This window comes from Narcine bancroftii, chromosome 1, assembly GCF_036971445.1.
Source record: "Narcine bancroftii isolate sNarBan1 chromosome 1, sNarBan1.hap1, whole genome shotgun sequence".
In the NCBI taxonomy this organism is placed as follows: Eukaryota; Metazoa; Chordata; class Chondrichthyes; order Torpediniformes; family Narcinidae; genus Narcine; species Narcine bancroftii.
Genome location: NC_091469.1, coordinates 154,201,391 through 154,224,001, shown reverse-complemented (window position 1 = coordinate 154,224,001; position 22,611 = coordinate 154,201,391). Strand labels below are relative to the sequence as shown.

General features: G+C 44.2%; 1 protein-coding gene across 5 annotated transcripts in view; it reads right to left on the bottom strand.

Moving 5' to 3' along the window:
- poln (polymerase (DNA directed) nu) overlaps positions 1–22,611 on the bottom strand; it is a 512,442-nt gene that overhangs the window by 365,015 nt on the left and 124,816 nt on the right. For all 5 annotated transcript variants that reach the window (XM_069942252.1, XM_069942280.1, XM_069942271.1 and 2 more), the window contains 3 exons: positions 16,413–16,483; positions 14,593–15,123; positions 11,514–11,713 (listed from right to left, as the gene is read on the bottom strand). In XM_069942252.1, coding sequence (XP_069798353.1) covers positions 11,514–11,713; positions 14,593–15,123; positions 16,413–16,483 — 802 coding nt within the window. The remainder of the gene's footprint in view (positions 1–11,513; positions 11,714–14,592; positions 15,124–16,412; positions 16,484–22,611) is intronic.

Here is a 22,611-nt window from a genome sequence, read left to right as displayed (position 1 = left end):
ATTGTCAAACCAATGCCTTAGATGTGGCATTGAGACAGGAACCTTTGTCACGCAACCTGGCCATGTACCAAGATGAGATCCTTCTGGGTGGAACTAGTCCAAATCCTAGAAAAAAAAGTCATAGGTAAAGAATTCCCACAGGATCCAGAGTTGTTCCTGTTGGGAAACCTAATTGGCATAAGACTTACCTGTCTAAATTTAAAATCCAATTTGTAATTATCACATTGGCAATGGCCAGGAAGTGCATAGTGGTAACCTGGAAATCTGACTCCTGCGTGAGCATTACTCACTGGAACACAGAAATACAATGCTATGTTCCCCTGGACTTACAACACAAGAAAAAAGTATAACACCTTTTGAAAATTTGGCAACCATACTTAAATTCCAGAGAACATGATTATAATGTGGACCATCGTGTCTTGCTGCCCTACCTTTCCCATCTATCCCATCCCAACCAGGAAAAGTCAGGATAAGAGAACAGCCTGATCACTAGCTGCCGTGTCGTGACAAACTCATAATGGGTATATGTCATATACCTTTTTTGAGTCTTGAATATTGTGTGGAATTGTGGTTAGTTAAATGTGGGGGTGGGGAGGAGGGGGACAGACAAAAAGAGCTTGAACTCTGCAGAAAACTGTATAAACTTGATCATTGTAAAACTGATAATGTTTAATAACTGTTTAAGTTGGTTTGGAAAATCATACAATATTTTTTTAAAAGCCTGTTGATGTGCACTTTCACATTCTTGAACCTTCTCTGCGACGGAAGGAGGGAGAAGAGAATGTGCCCAGGGTGTGATGGGTCCTTCAGTATGCTGTCCACCTTTCCTGGGCAGCAGGACATGTTGATGAAACGCGTGGAGGGGAGGGAAGTTTGTGTGATATTCTGACTGCATTCATCACCTTCTGCGGCTTCTCCTGAGCTTGAGCAGAGCAGCTGCCGTGTACCATGCTGTGATACATTACGCACCTGCTGAACTTGTTGAGGGACGATGCTGAACTTCCTTAGTCTTTTAGTAAAATAGAGGGCTTGATGTGTTTTCCTGACCATTACATCACCGTGCAATGATCATCTCCTTCGTCTTGCTGACTTGGAGAGACTTATGTTGGCACCATGCTTTCAACCTTTTACTTGTATTCTCTCTTTTTACTATTTGATACCCGGCGTACTTCTGTGGTGATATCAGTGAATTTGAAGATGGAGTTTGACTGGCATTTAGCTGTACAGTTGTTGGTATAGAGGGTGTATAGAAGGGACTGAATAAACATCCTTAAAGAGCACTGGTGTTGAGTGCAATCAAGGAGGAGACATTGTCATCCATCACTGAATTCAGTCTGTGAGACGGGAAGGCATGGATCCAGTTGCAGATGGGGGTGCTGAAGCTTATATCCTGAATTTCTTTCTGAAATTAACACTGCTGGTTTCTCTAAGGCTTCCAGAATCATCCTGTGCAGATACAATTATTATTGGTCTAGTTATACTGACCATTAAACATACCAGTGAAACCTTCAAACCATTGCCCATTTATAGAATTAATCGACAATGATACATATATGATCTGATATGTAATATGAGAGTTATTGTCACATACATAAGAACAATGTATAGATGCACCAAAATTCTTTCCCGCTGCAGCCACACAGATACACCAGATGTACTAACGTCAATAGTAGAGATTAACTTACCATAATATTCCATGAGACAAAAAGAGATAATAAATGTAAAGAGTTGATAAATAAATATTCACAATCGCAAATAGTTCAAAAAAGTGATGTTTCACTAGTGCAGAAAGATGTTTTGGTGATCCTGGAGCAGTTTATGGTTTGGTTTAGGGGAGTAAGGGGAAGTTCAAGAGCCTGATCATTGTTGGAAAGAAACTGTTCTTGAACCTAGAGGAGATGATTTTCAGGCTTCTATTCCTGTGCCTGAAGGGAGTTATGACCAGAGTGACAGGGGTCCTTTGTGATGTTGGCTGACTTCTTAAGGGAGCATCTTGGATGGAGAGGTCAATGGCCATGATAGACTTGACTGTCTTTCCTAGAGCCTATACATTCCAAGAGCACTCAGTGTCACATAATAGATTCAGGAACGTATGCTTCAACAAAATGAGATATCCATTCTTCCCATGCTGTGGTCCTGTTTTGGATTCAATCCATCATCGCAACACAGACGGCCATCCTTGGAGGAGGTCTACCCTCATTTCAGTCCATTGTCCTATGAATGGTGAACAGTGCAAACGCTCCCTGTCCTCGGACGATGAATCATGAGAGTTTATCTATGCCTTCATTAAAAAGTTTTTGCTGAAGTCTCAGTGGACTTCATACATTGATCTGATGCCCTGAAAAGATGCACTGTCAAAATATTAAAAATAACTCTGGCTAGGGGTGGATGGATCTAATAGTCATTTATCACCCAACACTTGGTTGAGGGAATGGATCCAACAGTGCTTACACAACATTAATATGAGATGGCGGAATTTGGTGAGTAATTACTCACCTCTGACATTGGCTGGTGGTTGATGACAGCACAATTTATCATTCTACCATAACTCCTCATCAGTATCTGCTGCATTCTGCAAGACAACATTCAAGCAAGGGAGAATAGGTGGCAAATAATATTTGTGCCACAAAAGTGTCAGACAATGACTATCTGCAGAATGAGAGTCCGATCACCACCTCTTGATATTCAACAGCATTACCATCACCAAGTCCCTCACCACCAATAACCCGGGGTGAGGGGAGGGGAGGGGGGAGTGTCACCAGAAACTCAACTGGACTGGTTACAGATATCACGTGGCAACAACAGCAAGTCAAAGACTGGGGATCCTGTAGAACACAGAAAGGGGACTGAGAGCCTTGTGCCATAGTGCCAAGAGAACAACCCTTCTCTCAAGGTTCCGATCCATAGCTCACTGAAAGTGGCCATCCAAGAAAAGGTGGCAGGGGCATTAAGTATAAGAGTAAAGAAGTTACAATGAAGATGTATAAATTTTTGGTTAGGCTGCACTTGGAATATTATGTGTAATTCTGGTCACCCCATTACATGGAGGATGTGGAGACTTTGAAAAGAGTACAGAAGAGATATGATGAAAAACTCAGTAGGTCCGCAGTGTCGACAAGAGGTAGAGAGATTTATTACCATGTTATTGGCTGTATTAGAGGCTGTGAGCTTTGAGGAAAGATTAGACAAGTGGGTTGTTTTCTCTGGCACATCAGAGGTGAAGAGAGACCTGATAAGAACACAAGAAATAGAAGCAGGAGTCGGCCATCCGGCCCATCGAGCCTGCTCCACCATTCAGTGAGATTTTGGCTCATCTCCGCCTACCTGTCTTTTCCTCACATCCCTTAATTTCCCTACTATGTAAAAATCTATCCAACCTTGTCTTAAATATATTGACTGAGGTCGCCTCCACTGTTACAATGAGCAGTGAATTTCATAGATTCACCACCCTCTGGGGAAAGCAGTTCTTCCTCATCTCCATCTTAACTCTATTTACCTGAAACTTGAGGCTATATCCCCTGGTTCTAGTTTCCCCCACCAATGGATATAATTTACCTTGTAACTGCACTGATTAACCACAGCTTACAAACAAATAAAGAATACGTTCGCTCGTTTCTTCCGGCACATCATGAAGTCGACTTTCTTTTTTTGTTATTGACTAGACACAAAATTGCATTCTTCAACTCTCCAAACCCCACCCAGCTAAACTCCTCTGACCTTCTCATTGGCTCACTGCCACCTGGGTGATCCTGAGACTCGCTCTCCCCTTCCTGCATCTGAGATTCATCACCCGTATACTGAGGCTTAGCACACCGGAGCATGCACTCTATTACTCCCCCACATTGCATCGCTTACATCATCAGCGGCAGCCAGTACCGCTTCCGATGACATCGCCCCCCCGCCCCAAAAAAAACTCCAGGCCATGCAAGGAGGCCACTGATTGGAACAGTCTGAAGGGGTGACACTGCAAGACGGTCCAACTGGCAAGGGCGCGACTGGTCCTCCTGACTCTGACACAGAACATGGACTGTTGATATACATCGGCTTCAATCTGTCGATGGAAAATGTCAGCTTTTCCATTCCTGACGATCACAAAAGTCTTCGAGTGGTGTCATAAGACCTGAAAAGGACTATCGTAAACGGGCTGAAGTGATTTGTGAATAGCATCATGCCGGAGGAACACATGAGTACATGAATCATTTGGCACATACACTGCAGGTGACGCTGCCGTGTGAGAGCAGGTTGGAGTAATCTCACGTTTATCCAAAGATGATCAACATAACTAGTCTGATCATACTTGGATTCACAAACTCGCCTGGCAAGGTTAATGTAGTGCCATATACTAGCTCTGCCGCTGAACCATGGAAAAACATAGATGTATCATCATCTGCTGTTAATGTTGTCGATGGAAACGCTCAACGAGGCCGTTGGCCTGTGGGTGGTAAGCTGTAGTGCAAATACAGAAGATCAGTGAGAGCTTGGAACAATGCCGATTCAAATGGAGACCCTCTACCTGTTGTTATAGTGATTGGAACACCAAGATGGAATCCAATGATCCATGTTAGCCCTAGCGACCGTCCTCGCAGAGATGTCAGTGATAGGAATGGCCTCCTGCCGCCTGATAGTCTGGTCTTCATACTTGAGCAGATAATTAGATCCCCAGGATAGTGTAAGTGCCTGCCACATTGACCACCGCCAGTGGGCTGATATCGCCTCCAACCGTGCATCTTGCCACCTCACAGTTCGGCGGGCAGCAACCTCCTTTGAAGAAGACCGCAGAGCCCACCTCACTGACAAAAGACAAAAGAGGAAAAACCCAACACCCAATCCCAACCAACCAACTTTCCCTTGCAACCGCTGCAACCATGCCTGCCTGTCCTGCATCGGACTTGTCAGTCACCAACGAGCCTGCAGCAGACATGGACATCCCCCTCCAAAAATCTTCATCCGCGAAGCCAAGCCAAAGAAAGATCTGAGTTGCGTTCTGTAGACCAAATGGCATTTGCAGAAACTCAAATGGCATTTGCCGAAAGGGGTAATTACTGCCTTCTTTGCAATATCAGAAGGCTCAACTGGAATCTGATAGTAGGCACGTACTACACCTATTTTTGCAAATACAGGTTTGCCATGGACATTTGCTGAAAAGTCATATCGATTAGGCACGGTAGAATTGTTCAGGCCATGATAATCACCGCAAGCACGCCAATCCGCAGGAGATATTTTTGGAACCAGATCTGTGGGTTATGCCCAACTCTTGCATGTGGTCAAATTCCAATTTTGCACTTTTAAGCCAGTCCGGGGGTAATCTACGAGCCTGCGTTACCGCTGGAGGGCCCCGAGCCCCTATGTAGTGGATTACTGCATGTTTAACGTTTCTATGATGATACGATGGTGTCACTAGGCGAGAAGAACACTTGAGCAAGGCTTGGAAAGGGCAGGAGCCAGGATGAAAGATTGTCAGGCAGCTGACAACATTGGAGGGACGATAGATCAGGCTCACTTTCATACAAGAGCTGCAGTCCATGACACAGCGATTTTTCAAATCCAACAACAAAGAAAAATATGACAAGAAATCCATCACGTTTGCAACCGTGAAAACCCACTGAAAAGGATTTTTGAGACCGAAATCCAATGTGAGTGACCTCTGGCCATTTGTTTGAATATGAGAATCATTCGCTGCTGAGAGAACACGATATATTGGGATGTCTGCATTCTTCTTCAATGGAGGGAACCACTGAAATCTCTGCACCAGAATCGACAAGAAATTGAACACCTGAGAAACAGTCTTTGAGGAAAAGACAGTTGTCGTGTGATAGTACAGATTTTATCACCAATGTATAGATTGTAGTTGGTTCAGGTCAGGTCATTGGAAATGTTCACTCCCTGGAACTATATGTATAGATTGTAGTGTAGGATGACTGTGAGTGGCTGAGAGTGTAGCCACACCTACTGGCAGGTCTTAAAGGGTTGCTCCTAGCCAGACCAGGTCATTCGGGACTGGTCGACCTACATGTGATACGCTCCAGTCTTCTAGTTAATAAAAGCCTTGGTTTGGATCAACAAGCCTTCGATTCTTTTGACACGCTCTACAGGTCGACATGCCCAAGAGCAGCAGTTGTCTCTACTGCTGGGCCTGGTCATTTCCTGGCTGCCATTTGTAGAAGTTGCAAGGACCAGATGGCAGCACCAAATTTCCGATGCTTCCAACAAATATGCAGCCTCTTGCCTCTACCACATCCTTGACCACCACAATTCCTACCAGATTGATGGAAGGAATTCCACTGCATGCCCAAAGCCTGGAGCTGTGTTGTGGGTGCTTCAACTCAGTTACCTTTGATGGATATGGTGCTATCTTTAATTGAGCAGGTGCTGGTACTACCTTCAATTGATAAGGTGCTGGTGCTTCACCAAATGCTCTTGAACATGACGAAGTAAACATCGAAGGAACCTCTATTTCCAACAATCACCTTCAACAGGATCTGTTCCAGCTAGCCTGCACCACCTTTTCAACATCTGTGATGGGTGCCTATCACCTAGGCTGTCATCAGCTAGTAATTGGGCAATATGAGTCTCCCTAGATAACTGAGTATGCCTCAGAATAGCCATGTTGTATGGGAAATTACCATCCAGATTCACTAAGATATCCTCCACTTCACAGGCAATCTGCTCTGAAAGATGGTCCACAACTAAGCCATATTTCATCTTCTGACTTGTCACACAGAGGGCAGAGAAACGTGCTTTGAGGATTGTGAACCATGCTGGTGCATTATTAATAAAAAGGGGGGGAATCTTCAGTTTGACCTCACCATCTACTCCTATAAGGGGTTTATCCACTTCACTATCCATTTTAAATTACAAGGTTCTGTGAACTCACGGGTCACCACTTGTAACACCACTGATTTACCACAGCTTACAAACAAATAAATACACTCACTCGTTCATTCAGCACAGCATGGAGTCGACTTTCTTTTATTGTTCACTAGACACAACATTGTATTCTTCAACACCACCCAGCTAAACTCCACTGACCTTCTCATTGGCTCACTGCCCTATGGGTGATCCTGACACTCACTCTCTCCTTCCTGCATCTGAGATTCATCACCCGTATACTGACGCTTAACACACCCGCACATGGGTGCTATTTCTCCCACCCATCGCATACGTCATCGGTGGTTGTGTACTTACCTTCATTGGCACCGCTCCCGACAAAGGTAAGTATGCAACCGCAACAACCTATCTCTATCTTATCTATACCTTTCATAATTTTATACATTTCGATAGATTCCCTCTCATTCTTCTAAATTCCAGCAAGTACAGACCCAGATGACTCAATCTCTCCTCACAGGCTAACCCCCTTATCTCTGGATTCAACCTGGCGAACCACCTCTGCACCACTTCCAAAGCCAATACATCCTTCCTCAATCAAGGGAACCAAAATTGCACAAAGTATTCCAGATGCAGTCTCACCAGTACCTTGTACAGTTGCAGCATAACTTCTCTAACATGAGGGGGAACTTCTTTACTCAGAGAGTGGTAGCCGTGTGGAGTGAGCTTCCGGGAGAAATAGTGGCGGCGGAGTCAATTGTATTATTTAAGAAAAGGTTGGACAGGTATATGGATGAGAAGAAGATGGAGGGTTATGGGCATTGTGCAGGGAGGTGGGACTAGAAAGGGGTGTTTGGTTCGGTGCGGACTAGAAGAGCCTAATGGCCTGTTTCCGTGCTGTAATTGTTATGTTATGTTAAATTCAATACCTCTATCAATGAAGGCCAATATTCCATTTGCTGTCTTGATAGCCTGTTACACCTGCAAACCATGCACAAATATTCCCAAGTCCTTCTGATAAAGGTTTGTGACATTATAAGAGGCATAGAGAGGGCAGATGGTCAGAATTGTTTCCCAGGTTAAATGTCACATACTGGAGGACATGCATTTAATGTAAAGGGGGGGGGGGGTAATTTGAAGGAGACATGTGGTGTAAATGTTTTACACAAAGTGCAGTGGGTGCCTGCAATAGGCTGTCATAAAGAACAGGAGCATTTGAGAGAATTATATATAGGCACAGGAGCATGCAGGGAATGGAGGGATACGGATCACATGCAACCAGCAGAGTTTTTGTTTATTTTGGAAAGACACTTGGGCCAAGAGGCCTGGTCCTGTGCTGTATTGTTCCATGTTCTATAGACTATAGGAAAAGCGGTAAAGTCCACACCCCTGCCCCTGGTGCTGAAGTAGAGACAGCTTCAAGTTCCAGGGAGTGAACATTTCCAATGACCTGACCTAAACCAACCACATCAATGAGAGATCCACGAAAGTCTTTACTTTCTTTGAAGACTAAGGAAATTTGGCATGTCCACCATTTCTCTCAGCAAATTCTACAGGGCGCATCTTCAAAAGTATTTCAGCTGGATGCATCACAGTATGGGATGGGAGCTGCTCTGCTCTGCTCAAGGTCGAAAGCTGCACAAGAACATCATTCAAACCTCACTCCCTTCCATGGACTCCACACCCTCTCCTGCAGCCTAGAAAAAGACAACCAACATACTGAAGGACCCATTAAACCCCATAGATTCTCTCTCCACTCTTCTGCCAACAGAAATAAGGTACAAGAGTGTAAAATCAAACACCAATAGACTTAATGACAATTTCTTCCCCACAGCCATCAGGATCCTGAAACAAACACCTCAACAGTGGTCTCATACTGCCTATTCTATGCACTAATTGATCATTCTCAATGTGGCCCTGCTCTACATCTACGCTCATTCCCTGCAACTTCATACCAGTGTATGAATGTTTGTGTAAACTTGACAGACTGCTCATAAAACAAAATCTCTCATTGAACCATGTATACTGCATGCGACAACAAACTTGAGACATGAACTTGAAAAAACATGAACTTTCTGACACCCAAGATCCTTCCTCCAACAAAGATGCTGCCCAGGACTATGACAAAATACACTCCACTGGCCTGGATGAGTGCAGGTCAAACTCTCAAGAAGTTCAACACTATCCAGTTCAGAGCACCCCTCTTGATTGAGACCCTTCAACCACCTGAGACAATACTCCATAGAATCTAGCAGTTTGAAGAACATCTTATAGACTGAAAACAATTATGACAGCAAAACATATCATAAAAGAAGAGACGATATTTTCACTGGCATGTGATACCATAACAATATTTGGAAGAGTAGACTACAGTCAGAAATAACAAGGAACTGCTATTCCCAGAGAGTTCGGAATCTGTAGAACTCTCTGGTGGCAGTTTCATTAAATATATTCAAGACACAGTTCGAAGTAGAGAAGGTCAGACATTAATTACCCACCTCCCACACTAGGTGTGGGTCACAGTAATTACCCACCTCCTACACTGGGTGTTACAGTAATTACCCACCTCCCACAATGGGTGTGGGTCAGAATAATTATTCACCTCCCACATTGGGTATGGGTCACAGTAATTACCCACCTCCCACACTGGGCGTGGGTCACAGTAATTACCCACCTCTCACACTGGGTGTCATAGTAATTACCCATCTCCAACACTGGGTGTTACAGTAATTACCCACCTTCCACACGGCATGAGGTCAGACAGTAATTAATCATTTAATCGAGTGAGCATTAAAGAAAATTTGTAAGAAAATAATGCTAAAAAAAATCAATGGATTTGAAAGCAAACAAATCCCTAGGTCCTATAATTTACAGTACCTGTTGAAATACTGTCTGGATTCTCAACAATTGGTAGATTATGGAATAGTTTCCCCAAATGGGACTGTGGTAAATGTAACCCCATCCCATTCAAAAAGTAGGAAGTGAGAAACCACAAGAGTGCTTATTGTTTAAAATTTTAAAATTAATGTTAGACCTACAGCACAGTAACAGGCCCTTCTGGCTTAAGAACCCGTGGTACCCAATTACACTCAATTGTCTTGCAACCCCGTATCTATTGAAAGGTGGGAGGAAACCGGAGCACCCAGAGGAAACCCACACAGTTCAAGTGGAGAACATACAAACTCCTTAAAGACAATGCTGGATTTGAAATCACTAACCACTGGTCGAGTGTTAGTAGTGGGGAAATACTGGAGGCAATTATACTAAATCATACAGCTGTATGGCACAGAAATAGGCCCAGACATCAGTGACACAGTCACTGTGCTTAAATTCCGCTACGAGCCCAGAGGACCCCAAAACCCAGCTGCAATAGAAATTCACCAAGGCAAATGGTTACTTAAACAAAAGTTGCTATTAATTACCTTTAAACATGAAAACAGGATCAAACTCTAACTTATTAGTATTAATTTAACCCCCTTCTAATTCTAAGCGCATGTGTAAGTAATGTGTGTGTAAGTTCAGAAAAGTTGTTTAATTCACAGTCTAATCTCATTTTCATTCCCCCAAGTTCACTGGTTGCAGGTAATTCTTATATTGTGCTCAGAATTTAACAAAGCACCAGGCTTAGGTGCTTGAAAGGTAAATGGTTACCACTCAGGAAGGTTCTTGTCAGTTTTCAGAGAGAGATTTGTTGCTCGTTGTACACCCACAACTGATCCCTTCCGATCAGCCACTTCAGTGTATTGCGGTAGAAACTTGCCCCATCAGGGTTTTCCAGATGATAACCTCTTTCTTTCAGGTCACCACAAAGTTCCTTTTTGTGTCCCTGATTTCAAGTGAAACCTTATACAGCCAGCCATTTCCTCTTGTATACTCCACAAGGGCTTTGACCAGGCTGAACTAAGCAGTCACAACCCGTCTTCAAAGTGAGGTTTTCCCACAAGCTTGTCAGCTTGTCCTGTTCCAGTCCCAGCTGCTGCTGCTGAACTGTAGAACTGAATTCTCTCTCTTCTCTCTCTCTCTCTCTCTCTTTCTCTCTCTCTCTCTCTCTCTCTCTCTCTCAGAGAAAAACCACATGGCCCTCTTAGAACAGCAAACTGCACTCAGACTGTAGCACCGGACCTAATCTTCCGAGTTCATTCATCTGTTGCTTTCCAAAACAATAATCCATTACTCCACAGCAGGTCCAATTAATTCTTACATGTGAAGTCTCTTTCGGCATTGTTCAAAGTTTTTGCAAAGGCATTCGGAGCTTGAACTGTCTGGCTTGAGCAGAGCTCTGGCATTTTAAATGAGATCTCTTTTGATGTGTTTGTATGTGACCTACTCTACAAAACCTGCCACAATTTATCTCCTTTTAAAACATATCTATATACAATATAAAATATAACATAATCCGTCACAGTTCCATCTTCTAAAGGGGACAAGGATGGACCAAGTTAGTCATCGTACAGTACCAGGAATTATAGTGGATGTGCTCTGAAGCTGTTGCTAAATGCAAGAAAAGCATTTGCAGACTTTTCTGTTTAACTTAAAAGTATGACCCATTGCCTGCAAAATTCTCCAAAATTGTAAAATATCTGGATGATTAATTGTACAGGGCACAGCAATTCTGTCTCAGTTTCTAAAGACTGCAACTTCTCACAAAACTCTGTGTTGATGGAAACAAATTTAAAATCTTCTCTCACCTGGAAAATTCCCTGTAACTGGTCCCTCCCTGTAACCAGGTGAAATTGCAGTCCAACTTCAGGTGGAAGTACCTCCCACCTGCGTCTGATTGGTGACCAGTGTGTTCGGAGGCGTGAGGTTCAGCAGTTGTAACAGGAAACAGGCCATCAGACCGGTTAATTAACAACATAAGGAAACCACTCACCAAAGTTGAATGTTCCTGAAGAGAATAAATGAAAAGATCAGGGCCTGACTGAAGATAAAGAGCAAGATTTGACTTTTTCACCTATTTTAACCTACCCATCCAAAGTCCATAACTAAATACAGTGGCTGACCATGTACTACACCTGTTGGAATTGAATTAAATTGTTTAACGTCATATGTACCAACATATAATGAAAAGCTTTGTTTTGCATGCTATACAGGCAAGTCAACTCATTGCATTAACTGTTACTCTATTACAGCATCAGCGACCCAGGTTCAAATCCAGCACTGTCTGTAAAGACTTTGTGCATTTTCCACATGTCTGTGTGGGTTTCCTCAAGGTGCTCCAGTGTCCTCCCACCTTTCAAAACGTACAGGAACTGTAGCTTAATTGAGGTATTTGGACGGCGTGGCCCATGGACCGGAAGAGCCTTTTACAGTGTTATCTGACTAAATTAACTTTAAAAAATATTAAAAACAGTGTAGGTGGTAGCGTTACAGCAGGTTAATATCTGCATGGTCAAGAGTAAAATACAAAAAACATAGTACAGGGAAACATAGAACCATTAAAAACAGTTCAAGGGAGTCATCTTTTGCCAGTGGGAGATCCATTTAAGACTCAGAATATGACGCAAACTTCCCTCCCCACCATGGGCTCCATCTACATTTCCCAATCCCGGGGAAAGGCATCCAACATACTTAAGAACCTATCAAGCCCTGGACACACTCTCTTCTCCCTCCTCCCATTGGTGGGTGGGGGGAGGGGGGTGGTGGAAGGCTCAATGATGTGAAATTATGCACCAATAAACTTAAAGGCAGTTTCTTCCCCACAGCCATCAGGCTCCTGAATGAACCCCACAACAGTATTCTCATGCTTGAAGCTAATTGATCATCCTTTTAATTGTAATTCCATAGTCTGGAAATGATGGTCTTTACATGGCTGTGTGAATGTTTGAGATAATTGTTAGACTGCTGCAGAACAACTTTTCTCACTGTACTAGGTAACGTGGGACAAATAAACAAATAAACTAAAACTCAACAACAGGAGGAAAGAACCTACTGTTTTAAGAAACAGAGAGAATTGAATAAGTTTAGTACAGACAAGTAGAAGGGCCTGTAAAACTCAATGACCCCATGACTAAAATTATGTTCTTTTAAGGACTTTGTTGAGTGATAAATCCTCCTTCCATGCAGGATCCTTTGAAAGAAAATAGTAGAATATGGTGGAAACTCAAGAAAGGGAGGGATGTGGAAACTGAAAATTATATACCACATTAAGCAATGTAAAAAGTAAAATGGAGGCACTGCCAGAACTGCTATAACAGCAGCGCTGCAGCTAGTGCTGACCTGGGAGGGCGGGGAGCCCTGCTCTGCAGGGTCCAACTGACTGGTCCAAATGCTGATGGCTCCATACAGGGTTTAAATTGCCTGTCAAAGGAGCTGATAGTGTTTTTATTTAAAATCCTGCAACCATAGGGTTTGCACCCAAGATGGCATCACCTGCACTGGCAACGGCCTTGAGGGGCTGCAGACTCCAGGGGAGCAGCGGATTGGCACAGGGCACCAGAAATGAGGGAAACATCCCCTGTTGAGAAAGAGAAGCAGAGGAGTCGACCCTACAGGATGGTAACCATGGCAGCGGCCTAGCGAAAGGCTTAACAGCTGAAGGATCCATACAAGCTATTGGCTGCTGGAGTTTGCCTCATGGAAATCAGGTATCAGAACCGGGATTCAAGTGAGTACCGAGGGCGAGAAGGGCTCCTGAAGGGCTTCGAATGCTCAAGGTTTCCTGATCATACTGGAGGTTTGGATCTGAAGCTTGGGTTGCTGATGGATCGAACAGCTGCATAGGCTGAGGAAGCACTGGAGGCAAATCCACGGACACTCGGTGACTCTGAATAGCCTCGTTTCTCTTTCTCTTACTGTAAGGGGCGCTGGTCAGGATGTAGGACATTTTGGCATCCACACTTTGGCGCCAGACAAACACTGCCCTCACTGTTTGGCACCTACAATTTGGCGGCAGATATTTTGGCAGCCAGTTTGACTGCTGGACATTTTGGCCCACCACCCTATTCGCCATCAATTGGCTGCCTCCGTCCCACTGCACTGCCTTAACAGCACTGCCTGAATTTCCAGTGTTGCACAACCTCCCTCCCCCCCAGGAAACTGCTCCCCCAGCAAACAAGAGCTTTTCGTAGATATATTTAAGTTATTAAAAACAGTCAGGGAACAATCAAAAGTAAGGGCTTTTGGTAAATTATAATGACATTTTTATATTATAAGCTTAATTACATATAATAGAATATATAATTAATTGAATTTAAAATATTTAAAAACAATCCAGTTGTAAAAATGATTAAAAATTGTTTATTAAAAAATAATCCAACAGTTCTTTCTCCACACAACTCACTGCAACCATTGTTGCTGTTCTCTCTCAGCAGTGTTATTAACAAGAAACTTGCACACACATACATATAACTAATATCCTGCAATATATTATTAATGACAACCACCGTGAGATCTGCCACTAGGGGAACGTATCCTGGGGGAGGGAGTTTCTAAAATGCCAGGGGTTCAAAACCAGGTCGGGGGGGGGAGGGGTGTGTGTGTGCGGGGAGGAGGGGCAGCACCAAACTGTCCAAAGGGCTATACAAGTCATCTTTTTGCCAAAATGTGTTGCCAAAATGTGAGCACCAAAATGTCCGACACCAAACTGCAAGCGCCAAAATGTCCGATTCCGTGTTGGGCAATACTAATGCCAACTCTTTAACTACCTTATGGCCAACAAAAGGAGATTTCGTGTAACTTTACATTTTCCATTTTATTACATGAGAATAAAGAAAATCTTGTAAATACTAGAGAGAACATTGGCCATTGCCCAATCCTCACACCTACCTTCTGTGCGGTTAGCTGAGTTGATCCATCTTGGTATACCAGGGTTATAATGATAACTGCAGCACGAGCCACCTCTTCCAACACCTGAGGTCTCTGTTCAGAGTCTAGGGTGATGAGATCACAAATATGTGGTCGTGATCCCCGTTGTGCAGAATCTAAGCCTCCGGTGCCGTGACCATGGACCTCCTCCAACACACCATCCAGTCCGGGCTGCTTTAGCCTGCTCACGCCTCCCTCTTTCTCCCATTTCAGTGCTGCCCTTTTCCTTTTGAGACAATTGTCCTCCTGGGCTGAACTGAGTCTTTCTGTCTTGGTTCGCCCTGGCAGTTCCAAGTGCTGCTCTGCTGAGGAACTCGGGCATGCTGGAATATAGTGCTGCCACATAGAGGGTGCTGGATCCAAATAGGCAGGCATTTTATGAACCCTCATGTCTGACTGCATAGAGTCCTGGGCTTCTTGGCATTGATTGGCAGATGGGTCAACCGCATGCTGCACAGAGGTACATTCTGATCTGCCACCAAAATAAATTTTCTGTGGAGAGATAAAAATTTGCAGACATATAAATAGAACAAAAAAAATTATAGCCCTTCACCCCACAATGTTGTGCCGATCTATATAAACCTATTCTACCATCAATTTAACCCTTCCCAATCTCACACCCATAACCTCTTATTTTTCTTTCATCCATATGCCTATCTTTTAAATGTCTCTATTATTCAAGCTTCCAACCCATTCCCAGCTATACATTCCAGGCAACCATACTCCCTGTGTAAAAAAAACCTACCTATGCCATTTCCCATAAACATTCCTCCACTCATCTTAAACAATGTCCTCTTTTATTTTCTGCATACATTATGGAGAAAGCAGAACAGAGATTGCCTGAAATGCTCAGTGAGTCAGGCAGCGTCTATGGAGAGCCATTGACTAGAAATGCTTTCACAGGAGCTCCCTGGCAATACTGAGCATTTCACTTCAGATTTTCAACATTTTGTTGGAACTTGCTTGCTTTTAAATGAGGTCCTGTTGCTTGACAGCTTTATTTAACCTGATAGCAAGATAATTTCCCAGTGTTTGATATTCTCATAAACAATGAGAAGTTAGGGGAACTCAGAGGGTCAGCCCGCTTCCACGAAGAGAAATGGTTGCCCAACATTTCGGGTTGTGACCCATTATCGAGAGGGGAAGTGAAGTGTGTCAGATGCTAAATGCCAAGGAAGATCTCCGTCCAGCTAATGGTCTCCAAGCAAATGATAACTAACACTTCCTAAAAACCACAGGAACGGTATCATAGTTCCAACTGCCCCTCAGGGGTGAGAAGTAATAGCTCTATGTTTATAATGATTTTATATCTTACAGGAACACAATCGAGAGCGTCTCGTTGGGCTGCATCATTGAGTGGGCCAGTAGCTGCAAAGTATCGGATTGGAAGTCAATACAGAGAATTGTCTCAAAACAACCAAGAAGATCACTAGGTCTCTCTTTTCTCTATTGACAACATTCACCAGATGCGTTGCTTCAATAGGGCACAGAGTATTATTTAGGACTCTTTCCATCAGCACACAGGCTCTCTGACCCACTACCATCAGGAAGGAGGTACAGGACCGTCAGCTGGGAACTAGCTTCTTCCCACAGGCTGTGATCAGCATCCTGTCATCAAGTAAATCATTCCAAAATATTTAAATTATATTTATGGGCACATATATTTTTATGGATATATGTGATTATTATGCACTGTGGTCCAGAGAATCTCTGTTTGATCTGCTGGTATGTGTGCAGCTGGATGATAATAAACTTGAACTTAATATAATATTGGCATTTACCTTCCTTTCAGAGGTAAGGAATTCCTTTCTGCTGAAGGGTTCTTTGTGTGTGACATTCACATTTGCACTTCCTTTAACAAACAGAGAAAATATCTTCACATTTGGGATCACATAAAGGTAAAATGAAACTCCAGACAACGACATATCGCATCCCATCATGTGGCTGTTTCTCTTCACTGTAAGCTGTGCCCAACGTTCATTATTTCAAATAGCATCAATGCATTTGCAGCCTCATTAAAAAAACTGAAATGGAAAGGTAATCAAAAGTCTCTGGTGAGTGAGTTACTAAGAAACCTGAAGCTCTTTTCCAAGCTTCCTTTATTGTCATACAATGAAACACAAAATTCATCAACTTTTGCCTACCATAAAGGCACACAAAGAGTTTCCCAGTGCCCCCAACAATAAGAGAAAGAGAAGTAAATGAGTTAAAAGAAGAAAATATGCAGACACTGGGGTTGAGTGCAATCTACAAATGTGCTAGTGAAACTCAGCACATTGCATGGCATCAGTAGGAAGTAAAGGAAACTAACATTTCAGGCCTGGGCCCTTCAGCAGGAATAAGAAAATAACATAGACACCTGAATAAAATGGTGGAGGGAGAAGAGGAAGGAGAAAGGAAGGGGAAGGAGTAGGAGCACAAGTGAACAGGTAAAAGGTCATACCCTGTTTGTGGGTACACAAAGAAAGCAGCTGAGAAGTGATCGGAGAAGGAAGGAGGAGGGGGGCTGGAGGAAAGGAGAGATGGGTAGAGAGAGACATGAGGAAGGGGGTTAATGGAAATTGGAGGTCAATGTTAATGCCATCAGGTTGGAGACGCTTCAGAGATACCAAGTGTCCATCGATTCGCCTCCAGCGATCCCGCAGCCTCTGCATCCTGTCGGGTTCGGCAGCACGAAGCAGAATGATATGTGAAGTTATAAGTGAAAGAATCGAAAGCAGATCAACATACTGCTGAAGATAGGAATGAAAAAGTAAAAGGTGCTGGAACTGCACTGATTTCTTGACAAACTTTCATTACACCCATCAACAGGGTTGGGTAGTAAGGGCAACTGCCTTAAAAAAGTGCAAGAGCAAAGCACCCAAGAGAAAGGCTAAGGTGCTAAACAGCCAAGAAGGAAGTCTCAAAGCTTTCTGTTAGCTCCAGCTTCTAAACACACACTGATTGCACTGGACAACAAATTTTTTCAAAAGGTTTGCTTCCTGAAACAAAAACTGGGATTATAATAGACAACTTCAAGCTAAACGCAAAAAAAATTTAAATTAACTTTTATTGAATTTAATCTCAATATGATGCTGACACATTGCATTAGTTCAATTGACCTAAAAATATTTTGCCCCTCCTTTTCATTTGTACTCAGCATCTGATGCCTCTCATGTCAGTGTGCAACAATATTCAGCCAGCATCGATGATTCCATTTGTCCTGATACCACTTTTCCATGGACGCAATGTGCTGGTGAAACCTTTCACCACATTCATCACTGACTGCACCAAGATCAGGAGAGAAGAAATCCATGTGCAAATAGAGAACATGAATTTTCAATGATGCTGAACTTTGTGGTTTTGTATGCTTGAAATAAACTTAAAATATGACAAGGAATTACAAAGAAAAAGTTATATTTTTAAAAAAAACAGTATATGATAGGAAAATGTTAAGATGATCCGCAGCCCAAAATCCATAAAATACACCCAAAAGTGGTCAGGAAGAAAACTTAATTGTCTGTTATTCTGCTGAGCTTTTCTCCTGTCCACTCCCATGCCACTCCAGCCCTGCTGCATGACAATTCCTGTAACTGTAATGCAGTAAAATGTTCCAAGATCATTATTAGAAAGTAGAACAGTACAGCCAAGGAACAGGCCCTTTGGTCCACTGTGTGTCTTCACCCAACATGATGCCCAATTAAGCTAAAACTCTGCTGTTTGCACCTTATATAATGTATCCCTCTAGTCCCTGCATATTCAAGTGTCAGTCTAGAAGCCTCTTTTAATCATATCTGCCCACCCTGGTAGCCTGTTCCAGGCACTCACTACTCGGTGGGAAGAAAACTTACCCCACACATCTCTTTTAAACTTTCCACCTTTCTCACCTTACATGCACAACCTCTACATTTTTAGCCTGGGAAAAACAATTTTGACATTCTACCCTTTTGATGCCTTTCATAATTTTATAAACTTCTATCAGGTCTCTCCTCAGCCTCCGACATTTCCGAGAAAACAACCCAACTTTGTCCAATCTCTCCGTAAAGCCTTTAATTCAGACAGCTTCCTGGTAAATTTCTTCTGTACCCTTTCCAAAGCCTCCACATCCTTCCTGTGATGGGGTAACCATTATTGCACACAGTCTAACCAAAGTTTTATATAGTTGCATATCCTGAAATAGGGACCAAGAGTGTGAAGGAAAACATAAATGTGCTGGAGATTCAAGATTCCTTTATTGTCATGTAAAACAGGTGTAATATTAGACAATATTGACTTTAGTTTGCATAACACAGACAAAGATTTGCCATCAGTAGATATTTCTTGGCACCCCTTACAGTCAGAGAAAGGGAAGCAAAAGAAAGTCTTCCCCTCCAAGTCTCCAGCACTGCTGTAGCCACACAGACTCCAGTCCAAATCATCGGCAACTCAAACTCCAGATTCACTCCTCCAACATGACCAGGAGTCCTCAGCACCCTCTCACATCTCAGTTCCGATACGTGGTGCCCCTTCAGCAAGTCTCCAGCAGCCCACAGCCTGCGTGGGTTTCTTGCCTCAAGCCCACTGCCTGTTTGTTCTTCAACCACAAATCCCCTCACTGGACTGTTGCCATGGTTACTGTCCCATGGGTCATCTCCTCCTCAAGCAGGGGGTGGGGGGGATAATCTTTCTGTTTTCTGGTGCTCTGAGCCAGTCCTCTGCTTCCCTGAAGTCTGCACCCCCTTGATGTCACTGCCAATCATAGGTGCCGCCATCTTGGCCCCAGACCCTGCTGTCACAGGATTTTAAAATAAACCACCGTTGGCTCCTTTAACAGGAAATTTAAAGCCTGTACAGGGCATTGGTAGTTAGACTGGACAGTAGAACCCTGAGGCGGAGTGCTGCTACTCCACTCCCCACTCTCCCTGCATCCGGACCAGCGGCAACACTGCCATTTCTTTTCAAGAAACATTTCAGGCCTGGGCCCTTTGTCAGTTAGCATCTGCAGACTTTTTTGTTTAACTGCCCCTAATAATACGATTAGATTTCAAACAAAATTCAAGGCCCATAACAAAGCCCATCCACCAACTCAAAGATCAATTTGCTCCATCACTGCTGCACCTGGAATATCATTTTCAAAATCCTATAATTAGAACAAAGCAGGTCACTTGTTCCATTGAGCGAATGCCTATTTCTGGGAGCAATCACATACTTTCCCGCTCCTCATCTCCCTGTACCCCCGCAACCCATTCTCCTTCAGGCTTTTCCCTCAACTTCCCTTGATCCTTTTTAACCATGTACCATAATAGAGTGGTTCTCAACCTTTTTCTTTCCTCTCACATACCACTTTAAGTAATCCCTCTGCCATCGGTGCTCTGTGATTAGTAAGGGATTGCTTAAGGTGGGATGTGGGTAGAAAGAAAATGTTTGAAAAACCACTATCTTCTTTCTTCTTCTTTGGCTTGGCTTCGCGGGCGAAGATTTATGGAGGGGGTAAATGTCCACGTCAGCTGCAGGCTCGTTTGTGGCTGACAAGTCCGATGCGGGACAGGCAGACACGGTTGCAGCGGTTGCAGGTGAAAATTGGTGGGTTGGGGTTGGGTGTTGGGTTTTTCCTCCTTTGCCTTTTGTCAGTGAGGTGGACTCTGCGGTCTTCTTCAAAGGAGGTGGCTGCCCGCCAAACTGTGAGGCGCCAAGATGCACGGTTTGAGGCGAGATCAGCCCACTGGCGATGGTCAATGGGGCAGGCACCAAGAGATTTCTTTAGGCAGTCCTTGTACCTTTTCTTTGGTGCACCTCTGTCACGGTGGCCAGTGGAGAGCTCGCCATATAACACGATCTTGGGAAGGCGATGGTCCTCCATTCTGGAGACGTGACCCACCCAGCGCAGCTGGATCTTCAGCAGCGTGGACTCGATGCTGTCGACCTCTGCCATCTCGAGTACTTCGACGTTAGGGATGAAAGCGCTCCAGTGAATGTTGAGGATGGAGCGGAGATAACGCTGGTGGAAGAGTTCTAGGAGCCGTAGGTGATGCCGGTAGAGGACCCATGATTCGGAGCCGAACAGGAGTGTGGTATGAAAACGGCTCTGTATGCGCTTATCTTTGTGAGGTTTTTCAGTTGGTTGTTTTTCCAGACTCTTTTGTGTAGTCTTCCAAAGGCTCTATTTGCCTTGGCGAGTCTGTTGTCTATCTCATTGTCGATCCTTGCATCTGATGAAATGGTGCAGCCGAGATAGGTAAACTGGTTGACCGTTTTGAGTTTTGTGTGCCCGATGGAGATGTGGGGGGGCTGGTAGTCATGGTGGGGAGCTGGCTGATGAAGGACCTCCGTTTTCTTCAGGCTGACTTCCAGGCCAAACATTTTGGCAGTTTCCGCAAAACAGGACGTCAAGCGCTGAAGAGACAGCTCTGAATGGGCAACTAAAGCGGCATCGTCTGCAAAGAGTAGTTCACGGACAAGTTTCTCTTGTGTCTTGGTGTGAGCTTGCAGGTGCCTCAGATTGAAGAGACTGCCATCCATGCGGTACCGGATGTAAACAGCGTCTTCATTGTTGAGGCAATGGACAGAATGACACAGTGTCCATCTGGGACACCACTATCTTAATTATCCCTAATTAACGGTTTCAGAACTCCAAAGGAAATGGGCCAATGACAATTTTTCTCAAGCAAAATATTTCAGTAACAATTGAGTCAAGAGCAGTGATTCTCAACTTCCCTTCCCACTCACATCCCACCTTAAGAAATCCCTTATTAATCACAGAGCATCTATAGCACAAGCATTACTTGTGGTATGTGAGTGGAAAGAAAAAAAGTTTGAAAACCTCTGATATGATAAGTTACAATTCCCAATGTATCAAGATTCAAGAGTCAATTTATTGTCATGTAATAAAACAGTGTCATATTACACAAAATTACTTTTGCCTGCTGTCAGGCGGACAGATTTTCCATCGGCAGAAATTGCTTGAAGCGCCTCTTACAGTCAAAGAGAAGCAAAAGAGAATTCCCCCCCCCCCTCGCATCCCAGTTCCGATACATGATACCCCTTCAGCTAGTTTTGAGCTAGTCTCCAGCAGTCCGCAGCCCGGCGCGAGTCCCCCAACAGCAGTCTCCTGTAGCCTGCAGCTTGCATGGGTTCCTTGCTTCAAGTTGCCAGCAGCCCACAGCATGCATTGGTCTTTCAGAAGCAAAGCCCCCTCACTGGTCCACCACCATGGTCACCGTCCCGTAGGACATCTCCTCTCCTTCTCCTTCTCAGACGGGGGATGTGTAATCTACCAGGATGCAGAAAGGCACACAGAGGATATGCAAAGTTTACATGGTCAATACCTGGAGTCAGGATTGAAACTAGGTCACTGGAACTGCTGTCCCAAGGTGCCTCTACATGCTGCTGGCTCACGTCCAAAGCATGTATGAGGAAGGAGATTAGGGTTCTCAGCCTTTATTAGAGATCTTATGGGGAGGAGCTACAGGTACAGAAGGTGGGCAAGCCTGCCCAGCCCAGTGAGGTCATGCCTGCAGTACCGCGTTCCACCACATTCACCCCTCCATTTTTGGATGAAGTCCGGAGGGGTCTCACAGGGCAATGTCCATCGGCATTGGTCGTGTAGTCCATAAGAGTTCATAGGTTCAACTGATCCAGTGTTTTATCCAGGGCTGTGGTTCGCCGCAGCACCGGCTGTGTTGTTGGCTTTTGCAGGACAGTGGCTTGTTCAGCAAGCTGAGTATTGGAGGGCTGAACTGTGTCTGTGTGTACTGGTTTCATGGGGGGTGAGGAATTTGTTCGTAGGGGTGGAGGGGGCAGCCCAAGGGGCTGTAGTGGTGGTGGTGGTGGGATCACTTCATCGCTTGTCAGGGTGACCTCTGGGGCCGACTGGTTGCTGACGGAGGCTACTGTGTGCACCTCCCGTGCTGGTGCCCCAGCTCAAGCCAGGACCCAGATGGACACTGTGTCATTCTGTCCATCTGGGTACTGTACCAGAGCATACTGTGGGTTAGCATGTAGAAGGTGTACTTCCTCGACCAG